The sequence below is a fragment of the Ixodes scapularis genome, unplaced genomic scaffold, assembly GCF_016920785.2.
Source record: "Ixodes scapularis isolate PalLabHiFi unplaced genomic scaffold, ASM1692078v2 PGA_scaffold7__128_contigs__length_106722199, whole genome shotgun sequence".
Lineage (NCBI taxonomy): Eukaryota > Metazoa > Arthropoda > Arachnida > Ixodida > Ixodidae > Ixodes > Ixodes scapularis.
Genome location: NW_024609882.1, coordinates 38,162,911 through 38,175,068, shown reverse-complemented (window position 1 = coordinate 38,175,068; position 12,158 = coordinate 38,162,911). Strand labels below are relative to the sequence as shown.

The following is a 12,158-nucleotide window of genomic DNA, read 5'->3' as shown; positions in this document are numbered from 1 at the left end:
CACCTGCTGGATTAACCACAATTCAACTGAAAGGGGCAGCGGTTCAACTGCGCCCTTTGTCTCGGCAGTCTCGATAGCAGCGCAGCCATCTTGTTTGTGGACGTGACGTCAAGGAGCCCGATGTCCCTCGCGCTCCGAGAAATACTCGGAGAAGGAAAAGCGCGCTCGAGTGTCAGTCTCCGGCGGCACTCCCGTCCGTTTAGAGAAGGGAGCGCCGAACTCTCGCGCTCCAGAGAAGGGAGCTAAAAATGATAATGAATCAAAACTTTAAAATATGCAGAAAACATTAATAGATAAGTCAGATAGGATCACTTAAACCTGTAATTGATAATCGAATGGTCGTATTTTAAGCGGATGGCTATATTTTTCGTTCTAAATGCCTGGATTTTGGCGAGTGCTTCAAAATCAGCCGTGGAAGAGGGTGATGCATCTCAATATATCCGGCATATCCGGCGTGATCTTCACGTCATTATGTCACGGAGGGTCAACCGTACCTATATAGGCATCAACGCGTTACAAATTCGCTTAGTCGAAGTGTACCCGAGGGCTGTAGCATATCGCGGAGCCGGCGGAGCGCTCGAAGCTGCCTCGAGTGTGCGGTCGCCGACCAACGCGACGAGAGCGGTGGGTATGATGGTATTATTGAGGACGTCACGACGACCAACGTGCATTTCTATGTGCTCTCTGTGCGCGTCCCAACTTCAAGCAGCAAGATAAAAAAAAAAAAAAAAGTACTTCAAACTGAACGCTGCGGCGGAGACAAACTTCGGAACCGCGGTTACCTGAAAAAGCTACAACGGCAAAGATCCCACCGACCATGCGACCACCAAGGACTATCTAGAAACAGTGGGCTCACTAGCAAACCACTTTGACGAACCGGGACAAGACTATCTGCACACTACCAGCTGGCTCGACGAATGGAATATACCCAGGCGACCTTTATGGACCCTTCCCATACGAATAGTTTGAGCTCTGACCTGTATTTTTTGGGTAAGAGGGCCAGTCTTTTCCTTCGTCGTACCTGGCATGTTTTTAGATGCAGCGGTGGTAAACGCTCTGGTTGAAAAAAAAAAACCACCCTTTTCAACTCTATCTCTTTTTTTTTTTTAGAGATTAAATAAATATCACATGGATTGCCTTCGCATCATGGGTACGTATACGTTTCTTAGTATGTCCATTTTATTTTGACATGAGGGCAAAGTCATACGCCAACACATGTCGAGTTAGAGCAGTTTTGGGAGCTACTCAATGCTGGTCCAATCTTTCTATGCCGAGCATCAAGTCAGCATCGGGTTGCAATTGCCTAATGGCTCAGCGGTTAAAAAAAAAGAACTTCCACTCTGGTAAAGAAGCAAGACCAGTGAAGCTGTAGGCTCGTCCTAGAGTGTCGTAGAAGGAACGAGTGGGACGAGCTACAGGCTCCGCTCATGCTTTCAGTTGCACCTCAAAATGTGGAAAGCGATCAAGTGGACCCAAGCCACTTTGATCACAGCGCCACCTTCGTAGAGTGTACTAGAAAAAACTGAGTGAGACGACCGAAGCGTTTTTTCGGCACCGCCGCTTGTGGAACGATCTTGGCGTTTTTCATAAAAACCGGCTAATCCGAACCGCTTCGCTCGTAGTGCCCGAGAGGGCGCTACGAGCGAAGTGGCTTGGATTAGCCGGACGGAGGTACCTAAACAGCGCTCCGGTCGCCCCACTCGTTCCTTCTAGTACGCTTTAGCTCGTCCTGTGTGTTTCTTCTTCGTCCTCGTCTGTCTTGCTCGCTGTTGCCTACGATAGAGTATAGACGCTTTACACACGCGCCAAATTACAGCCGCCATTGCTGACATTCTTTTGTCTTATGGAGATACCGAGCCACTGAAATGGGTGTTGACGACCCTCCAGAAAGGCCAATGCTGAGTAGAAAGACGCAATAGAATTTAAGATGGCCATAACTTGGCCTGCTATGGTAATGATGATGTGAAGAAAATTCAATAAGAGGAAACAAAAACTGAAGGTCAGTTATGGCGGCGCCCAAGCACAGCTGCTGCAAAGCGTCTATACTAGGGAGCCTTCATGTCCGCACATGAAGGCACCCTAGAGTTTATTATACTCTGTTTCACCTTATGTTGTACCGCAGTGAAGGCTAGAAGCGAGAGCTCATAGCGTTGGCAGCTACACGAGAGCTTCTGCCGCCGAGATGTGCCCTAGAGTTCAAGAGCAAGGAGCTCGCGCTTGTAGCCTTTTTTGCAGTACCTCCGTATGTGGAAAAAAACGGCCAATGCAAGCCACTTCGCTCGGTGCGCCCTCTGAGCAAAGTGGTTCGGATTAGCCACTTTTTATGAAAAACGCGTTTCGTTCCAACGCAATGTTCGACCGGCACACTGGTCAAGGTCATAGAAACGATAGAACGCCGGACTAGAATCTTTATGCAACCTAGACGTCAGGCGTCACGTACATAAAATCACCGCGACCTGACTTGTCATCACAACGCCACGCGACATCAGAACAACGCCTTGACGCCAACGTCGTCATCGACGTTGACAACGTGCGTTACACGACATCAAGACTACGTTCTGACGTCATATTGCGTTGACAACGACGACGATGTCAACGTTGACGTTGATGACGACGACGACAACGTCGCGGGACGTCAAGATGACGGCGTCCTTGTCAATGCAACGTCATAAGCGCGTTTGATGTCAGTTCGTTGACGTCGTTGTCGACATAACGCCACTCCACGTCACGAAGACGTCCCGACAGCTTCACGACGCCGGCGTCATCGTCGACGACGTTACACGACGTCAAGACTTCGTCGTGACAGCGCGTCGACGTTGATGCTGGCAATGGCGACGATGTTACACAATGTCAAGGCTTCGTCGTGACGTTAACGTTCACGATGACGTCAGGACGACGTTAATGTGACGTCATAGCGATGTTTAACGTTGCGTGGGGCGTCGACGTCAATGTCGGCATCGACGACCACGTCCACGACGTTCTCGATGTGGCGCGCGACGTCATGACCACGTTACAAGGGTGACTTGATGTCGCGTAACGGCGCCGTCCTCAACGCGACGTCACGACCGCGTTACAACGGCGACTTGATGTCGCCAAACGGCGACGTCCTCGACGCGACGCGATGTCACGATGGCCTTACGACAGCATCTTGGCGTCGCGTAACGTCGTCGACGATGACGTCGTGGCATCGTCGTGTCGTGGTGCTTTGACCTTACCTCTGGCGTCAAAATCATAAAAAAACTATAAGCCCCTAAGGGGCTATAGACCTTTTTCACAAGGGCGCCGCCATCTTGAAATATCGTCACTTCCAGTATGAGCGAGAACATTGTTTTGCCGTCGCCACGCCAATAGAATGCATTTAAAAGATAAGCGTAACCGTCACAGATTCTCGTTTTGTCTCCCATCTCTTTTTTTACTATAAGCAGGTTGAAACGTTTTAATATTTTTCCGTCGCCCATACCGGATATGCGTACTTGGCGGTCGGGGGCGAGAATAAGCGGAAAAGGTCTATATTGTCCATATGACCTTCACCTGTGTCGTTGCTTGATCGCAGCGAAGGTGGCGTTGCGATCTAAGTGGCTTGGTTCCACCTGATCGCTTTCCACATTTTGAGGGGGAACTGAAAGCACGAGCGGAGCCTATAGCTCGTCCCACTCGTATCTTCTAGTACACTCTACCTACGATGAATTCACACCAACTCGGCGCTCGCCTCTATGGCGCTCGCCTAGCTATAGGAGGTATTCACTGGACGCCATATTTGAGGGCGATGTTTAGAGCGCATGCTCAGAACGAGCTCACATAAATAGCCTGCTAAGACCGGCAACCTTGATGGTGCTAAATGCACGCTCCAAAAGGACTGCGGAAGCTCGCCGTCAGCACGCGCTCAGCAGCAGCGCACACGGATATGGCCGCCAGTGAATACTCCCTATATGTTCTTCAATGATAGCTGCAGAGCCGTGCATGGGGAGAGTTTGGCCAGTCTATGATCTCCCCGCCGGAACGCCCCCCTCCCGAGTGAGCCAATCAGCCCGCGGCGCTGAGCGAGAGGCGTGAGCGCATGCGCGAGAACTCTCGGCTGCTCCAAGCTGCTCCCAGCCACTGTATCCCAGCTGTGCGGGGAGGGCCGCCATTTTCATTCATTCGTCCGGCGGAATGCATGGGTTGACATCCAAATTTCGGTTCTTTCCTTTTATTTGGCAGGCTCTGGCAAGAAAATTATATGGTTTTATTCCTCGGTGGCTTAAATATCTAACGAACTAAGCTTCTCCACGTTTCAACGCAAAATTTGCTTCCGGCGAAAAAGAAATAAGAAGAAGCCACCTGGGCGTAAGACGTGTCTTTTCGATCGTCAGAGAGCCAGCCGAACCAGTGCCACAGACCATGTCTTCGATCGACAGAAGGTTCTCACGCTGCTGCAGTTACAAGCTGGACCGCAAGCTGGGAGACTCCAAGGCCCGCTTTCGTAAAGACCGCCGCCTGGCCAACACCGGCAACAACCCCTGCGGGGTGCTGGACTCCCTGCGCCGCCGGTAATTCGGCCGGCTCGTATTCAAGTATGGCACGCGAAGAGCCCTCTCCAGGCGCTTGAGACCGGCCTGCCAGAAGTAAGCAGCTCATGGCAGCACCGCGAAGACCATCACCGCGAAGATTGCTGCTAGGCCTAACACATTATATCATAATCACCATCACTTTCATGTGTATATTACATCATCACATAATCACCATCACTAGACACGGCACCGCGGGCCTCCTTGGTACGGGCTTTTGCCTTTCTGCGGTGCCGCGGCTCTCCTGAGCAAATAAAACATTATTATTAAATAAGCCCGTAGCAGACGACGCGTAGCCTAAACAGTGCCTCGCGCCGACAGCGTTGCATCGAAAATGGCGGCGCCAACCAGACTGGTTGTCTAGTTGCCGCCGTCGCTCATAGATGGCGGTATCTGTCCAGAGTTTTGTATCGACATTTGTTAGGTACCGGACACGAAACTGGGGAAAGTAGCCCTTAACAGCTACGCTGTAAAATCGGTAGAAAAAGATCCTTCCCGAAGGGATTACCAAGAACGCGGTGCCAATGCGGTTCCGCTCCCAGTGCGAACAAGTATTTACGTGGGTCTTGCTGACACTCCCGCATTCCCGAAGCCACGAAAAACGCCGCAGCGATTTGTTTAAATGTCCGACGCTTTGCAGAGCCGCACGGGCCGTCTTCCTGTAGCAACGATGGTAGTTGTGTTGACTTCCTACCGGTCGAGTTCGTTGCAGTCGACCAAAGCAGCTATCCCGTCATCGAAAGAGGTGGGCATTCGGGTCCGTTTACATAGACATTTCATCGCGTCGACATTATATCGAACGTACATAATCCCCAAACCGCTCCAAACAAGCGTTGCCGGAAAGACTACCCGATACTGAAACTATTGGCGGCCGATTCTGCTGTTACTAGAGAGTTTTAGTAGATCGTTCCGATACCTTCGATAGCCCCGATAACGATACTATGCATGCATGAGGGAGGCGGTGGTGGAGTATCGGGTATCGTTATCGGAGTCATGGGAACGATCTACTAAAACTCTCTACTATCTCCACCAAAACGGCTCGGTAGTCGGGACTCGATACTACGTTCAGGTGTAATTTCTATGAGTGAGCGTACCTTCCGTTGTGGCGCTGCTCTTAGGAACATGTTGTCGTCACGACATTCCATCGAGGCTTCACAGACATCCACGAGGTATTTTTTGGTTATCGTTTTCTTCAGTTTAAGATACGTTTTCTTGCCCTATCCTACGGAATATTAGTGTTGGCGAAAAATTTGGTTTCCGTACCCCTTAAAATCTCCCAATGTGAAAGCAGGGAACGAAGATCAAAGTAGGTGAATGCCTTTTTTGGCTTCCCCAATCGGATCGTGTTGTGGCATGCCCCAAGCGGAAGTTCCAGTTTCTGAAACCAGTGTAGGATAGAAAGGAAGACCCGAGAGGCACTTGCTGCGTCGTGAGCAAGCCCCGTTTCAGCTTACGATGGAGTGCAGCGGACGCTACGAGCTATTCCGGCCAATCCAATGCCGTGTGAGTGTCACGTGACCTTCGGGAGGTGCGCAGCAGTGACGCGCGGGGAACCATGTCATGAGATACATTCACTGCGCTGGATTGGCTCGCAGAGTCGGCTGCCGTCATTCAAAATTAACTGTTGGGCTAGTTGGCTACACATTGTATAAAAATTCAAAAGCGCAAACACCAAGGAAAGCAAGAGGGGACAGGACAGGACAAGCGCTATGTCCTGTCCCCCTCTTCTTTTCCTTGGTGTTTCCGCTTTTGAATTTTTATACAATGCCGTCATTCGCAAACTAAAATAATGCCCAGCTACCAAAAAAAGAAAAAGTGTAAAAAAAAAGGGACCCCGTTTTTTTTTTTTAATTTTACAGTCTTTTGTGTTTTTTCTAGGATCGGCACTCTTTTTTTAGGGTGGGCACTCTTTCTTTCTACATATTGGCGTGTTTTTGACTGCAGTTTTTTTTTTTTTTTTTTTTTTTTTGACGGTGTTGTGAAATTCTACTTCTTTTTACATTTTCTTCGAACCCTGTTCTTTCTGCCGCCCCCGCCAACCCCCCCCCCCCCCCTCCCCCCCGAAATACAAATAACGTCTGAAAGAAAAAAAAATGCAGGGTTGGCATGCCCATGTAATCACGCGCAAGCCGCACATCCTTGCACTCATGGGGCACCAGTGGGGGCGCCCCATGAGTACATGCAAATGTAGGAAGGCTCTAGAGAGGGTGGGTGCAACTCAAAACCTGGAGAGCGTTTGCAATTTAACGGCGGCGCCTGAGAGAGAGGCTTCGGGAAAGTGAAAGGGTATGCGCCAATGTTGCCTGCACGAGAGCAGGCGCCCGCTCTGTTGCAACTCTGTTGCTCCATGCGCCTTTCCTCCTCTCGCTTCCCATTGCAAGCAACAAACGCCTTGGCGCAGCCTCTCTCGCTTCCTTCTCGCTCCGGGAATTGCAAACGTTGAGAGGAGAAACCAGGGTTGCAGACAAGCAGCAACGTCCAAGATGGCGGATTTTACCCTTTTTCGCGTTAAGAAAATACTTAACCTAACGCAACAAAACTGGTGGCTATTGAAAAGTAATCATTTATACCTTGTGTAAATTATTCAAGCACGTTAATGGGCTCTTATGACCTGAGTTAGGAAATAATACGACCCTTTGCCCCATAGACTCCCAGCAAAAATTAGCAATTAAATGGCGTCCATGTCCCGTGATCCCCGATCTAGCAGTTGCACCCACCCTCACTTGAGCCTCCCTATGCAAATGTCTCAACTATGAAAAAAAAAATCGTAAGGGTGCAGGCGAGCTGGTGATCATTAACCATGTTGAGTTAACCTGGGACAGGGATAAAGAAGAAACATCACAACGTAGAAGGGACAGAACATAGGCAGGACGACGTCTCAAACTCAGCTAACTCGTTTATTTAGTCCACCTCCTTATATAGTCCCACTCTCAAGATCATCTCCACCAACACAAAAGCACGAAGTCTATACAGTTGAAGCGCCACAGTCTTCATCACACAACTGGCGCTTGAACTGTATAGACTTCCTGCTTTTGTGTTGGTGGAGATGATCTTGAGAGTGAGACTATATAAGGAGGTGGACTAAATAAACGAGTTAGCTGAGTTTGAGACGTCGTTCTGTCTATTTTCTGTCCCTTCTACGTTTTGATGATTCTTCTCTACCCCAGTGTTAGGTTAATTCAACATGCTCAACTATGAGCTTATTATTGGCCCTGTCGGTGACACTGCAGAAAAGCTGTAAAGACATAGTTACTACGGGCCGTAAAAAGATGGTCACGAAAAGACAGAGGCCAATTTCCTCACTACTTATCTCTTTTTGCCAAAGTATCTGGTGTTAAGATTATCCCGTAAAACCGCTTACCTGCCGTCTTCGTACTACCACATGCTCCGGCTTCACTGCTTTTTACACATGGTAAAAAAGTGTCACGCAGTTAATTTATTCCGTGTTATCGCCGATTTTTTTTTTTTAATTTTTCGAACAGTTGTTATTGGCTAATACACACCCAATTGCGCCATTACTGTCGAATTCACGGCGCCTTGCCTTCGGAAAGCTGCTCAGCTCACGGCGTTTGGAATGCTGACCATATCCGGCTTCAAGAGAAAACTCATGTCATCTCCGGGCTCGTAGTAGACAGGTTCTTTGTCCTCGACGAACAGCTTGGCACCCGAAATTCCCAAGAGCACAGCCTGGTTACCTTCCACCTTGAGCACGGCGCCTTCCTTCAGACCCAACACGGGCATGTGATTCCCGACCTGCAGGTACTCCAAGATCCTATCGTCCCTTGTCTCTCCCATGTGGTTGCTCTCAGGATTCGTTTCGACGTAGTGCGGGTTGATGTTGAAAGGTACCAGGTTGAGGGCCACGAACGTCGGGGGGTACACGATCGGCATGTCGTTGGTCGTGCAGATGTTGGCCGTGGCCACGTTGCTCCCGGCGCTCGCGCCCATGTACGGCATACCTTCTTCGAGGCATCGAAGTCGAATCGCTTCGGCAACATTCGTTTCGTACAGCGTTCGGAGGAGTCTGAAGGTGTTCCCGCCGCCGATAAAGATGCCTTGGGCGTGCTTCACGGCAGCGACCGGGTCTGGGGCATCGTGAATGCTGTCGACGACGAAGTCCATGACTTGGAGGGCGTTTCTGGCCTTGTTCGCGTACGCGTCGTAATCGTGGTGGGCGTACGGCACGAATAGGATTCGTTTGACGCCGGACTTGGCAAAGAACTCTTTGATCAAGTCGCAGCAGTACTCCAGGTATTGGCCGCCGTGCATCGTGGAATTTGAAAGAAGCAAGAGCCGCCGCAGGGAGCTCAGTGAAGATGACGAGGACGACGACATTTTGGCTATGCTGTGGTGATAACGGGCAACGGGTGGTATTTGCGCAGGCCGCGGAAGTGGTCGTTCGTCGGGGCTTCTAATCGGCGAGCGGCGACCCGCCGGCGAACGCTGCATCAGCCGCAACCCGTGTAATCGAAAAGTTAGACGAAGTGACACCAGAGGGTAGCGGGATCGCGAAGCGCTTCGGTGGTAAGTGTTGCCCTCACTAGATGGCGCCAGCAGCTCAAGCATGATGCGATATCGGCGATATAGGGATATCGGGCAGTGGTGGCTGCGGCATTTGCTGCCGTCAATAGCTGGAGTGGAGCGAAAGTGTAAACTTTTAATACTTGGCTTTATCGGTTCCATTTAAAGTGTGAAAGAGTGAGGACCCGAGGAGCTACAAGAGCGAGCGTAACGCTTTGAGCGAGCTGTGAAACAAAGTCTAGGCAGCCGGCAATGGCCAGGCGGCGCCACGAGAACACTGCATTCAGCGCCACAAGCGGAGGCGTCTCTGTTATTGGGGCGGCCAGTTTTCCCGTCGGGCCGTTGCGAGCGGCGGCGACCCCGATTTCAGCAGTCCCCGTGTGTACCTGCGTCCCTGGTTCTTTTGTGCGGTTTTTTAATCGGGAGCCTTGCTAGGTCCAAGTGCTGAGAGAATATTCTAGAGTCGTCGTTTGGACACGTTTGAGTTGTCTTCACTACTTGTGGCCGCCAGGCGCCCGATCGGTCTGTGCTTCGCTCGTTTCCCAGTAAGTGACACAATACAAGAAATGGGTTTATTGTACATCCCGATTGCCCGTCTTCGAAAGCCGGCACTCCGGACCCGCGGACCTTAGTTGTCGCCCGTCGTTCAGAGCTCACAGTCGGAGCCCGTGTCCAGGTCTGCGGATCGCCCTTCCCACGCCAGCGCTGCGTAGGCTAGCTGTTCTGGGCCATCAATGCCAAAGTCTCGCTGCGGAACCAGTCCGGGATCGTCATGGACTAGGCCAGTATGGTCAGGGTTCGCCGCTTCCGCCGGTCCTGATCCGAACTTCGCTGGTGGAATGCTCCCGGGAATCGCCATGGGCCAGACCAGCCAGAACGGCTCTATCGTTCCTGCCCGGCCCCAGACTCGCGCAGCAGGCTCTTCCTCGCCGGCTGGCCCCCGCTCGCGCCTCGCTCGGCCGTCCTCTCCTCCCGACGCCCACACACACTAGAATAAAATTTGGGTAATTAGAACCAAACTCTGCATGCTACAGAACCGTACGCACATTGCAAAGCCTGGTGTAAAATGGCGACAGGCAACGAAGTGTACGCGTGAGAAGGACATTTACGCTTCGCATGATATTTCTCTAAAGAAAAACTTTAGCATCCAGCTTTCTGCATGCCGTCACAATTGTTACCAGACTCAGCATTAAATTTGGTTGCTGAAACGAACAAAATTTTGTGCTACGAAAATCCATTATTTGAAAACTCGCAGGTTTGGAAGGTTTTGGTTGCGACCACGCGTGCCGAACGGCATTAGGAGTGCCGGAACGGACCGACAAGCCTTTCGCTTGAAGACCTGATCGCCCGATTCCCGACGCCACAGCGAAGCAACAATCGCCCCGATTGTTCCTATCGTATTTCCCTAATGTGGCTGTCAAAGCGACTCGTAATACAACTTGTATAAATATGTTATTTTGCCGAGTAGTCCGCAAAATGAGTTCGTCCGACCACTTTCCAAGCCTGCACATATATTTTCGTTCCCTTCCCTCCCAACAGTTTCTGTAAAATTCACTTACTTGTTGCGTCGCACTGCAGTAATCCACTTTTGTCGCCGTGTCGCTTCCCAAGATCTCGAAGGGAAGCGGTGAAGTTCGACGCTTGAGTCACCTTCGCGACTGTGGCCGTCTTTCATGCAGCAGTAGCAATGTTTATTTTTTGGAAGAACTCCACGAGTAGGCGAGATGTCACAGGAACCCGGTGAGGTTATAGATACGTGAAGTTGGGACTTTTACGAAAGACGGATCCAAAAAAACTCACGCCGATCCGAAATGCAACGTTCACACGTGGTTTCTGGATGCGCCCGCCCGCAGCCCCCGCTACCCGCGTAGTCCTGGCCTACCCAGTTTCTTTATTTTGCAGCCGCTAGATGGCGCAACGTGTAGCGCCAAACTGCATTGCAGGTTGCCTCTAGTGTTGCTGTTCTTTCACGAGGAATCAGGCGTACTGTTTCAGACAAAACCCCGAGACTGGAGGAAAAAAAAAAGGACAGCACAACACAAAGTCTCAATCTCTCCCCAGTCTCGGGGTTTTGAGTAAAATGTTAAACCATCACCAGCTTGTTTGCGCCCTAACCCTTAGGCGTACTGTGTTTGCCAGTCGCGAGGGGAGCGCGAATGCACTATGGGAGGCACTCACTTGATCGAATGACGTTTTAGCGAACGCCCACGTTTCATCGAACGACACTTTAGCGAATAGTCGGACGCCGCGAAGCGGCGTTTTCGGGTGGGCCAAGTGAGCTCATATTTTTGTAATGAGTTGCCGCAGACTGTCGCCGCGAAGCGGCGTAAAGCGCAGCGCGACGGATGGGTTAACGCGCGCCCCCCGTTATTCGCTAAAACGACCATTCGCTCAAATGTCGCCGTTCGCTAAAATGTCATTCGCTCTTGTGATATGGACCCATGCACAATATGTTGGCACTTCGCGGGGTGACTTATTTTACCGGAACAAGCTAGAAACTTACAGCTGCTTCGCGAAATGCGTTCCCCGTCCTCTTCCGTCACTAATCACCATGACGGTTGGTACTTGGAAGGAATAGTTAAGCTTTTGTGTCGATACAGTATTTCCTTATGGAGTGGTGTCAATAATCATTTCATGCAAATGCGCGTCCGCCCCAGTCAGCAATATTGTTGTCATCAATCCCATATTTCTATATCACAAAGGTCAATCTATGCTGATTTAGCCCAAAACACCGAGGTGACATGACCCTATAGTGTAGCCGTCTCCTAACTCTGAGCGCCTATAAAAAAGTTGAAGGAAATCGTTCTCGAAGGCGCACTCTTCGAGATGTGCGCCTCGAAGTGCCAGTGCAAGCGCCTGTTAGCAATATCATTTTGCAAAAACACGATCTACTCAATCTCCACAATAATACAGCCAGGGCACTTAGCCAGGATTTTGATTCGGGGGGGGGGGGGGGGGGGGGGGGAGGGGAGGGGAGGGGAGGCGAGGGCGCCCATGACAAAATGCTGTACGGTGGAGAGGGAGGAGAGAGAAGAGGAGACCCCGAAATCTTTCATTTTGCTGGGGTCTCCTCCGAATTCGCGAATTTCT

At 50.8% G+C, this 12,158-nt stretch overlaps 1 protein-coding gene across 1 annotated transcript; it reads right to left on the bottom strand.

The window, feature by feature from the left end:
• Window positions 1–7,964: 7,964 nt before the first annotated feature.
• LOC8052335 (alpha-aspartyl dipeptidase) lies at window positions 7,965–9,034 on the bottom strand. Its single transcript, XM_002436097.5, has one exon. The coding sequence runs from the start codon at window positions 8,994–8,996 to the stop codon at window positions 8,103–8,105; it is 894 nt and encodes a 297-aa protein (XP_002436142.3). The 5' UTR covers window positions 8,997–9,034; the 3' UTR covers window positions 7,965–8,102.
• Window positions 9,035–12,158: the final 3,124 nt, after the last annotated feature.

Bases quoted from the DNA above. Each gene is read 5' to 3' on its own strand.
- LOC8052335 (XM_002436097.5), bottom strand. From the start codon at position 8,996: ATGCAGCGTTCGCCGGCGGGTCGCCGCTCGCCGATTAGAAGCCCCGAC.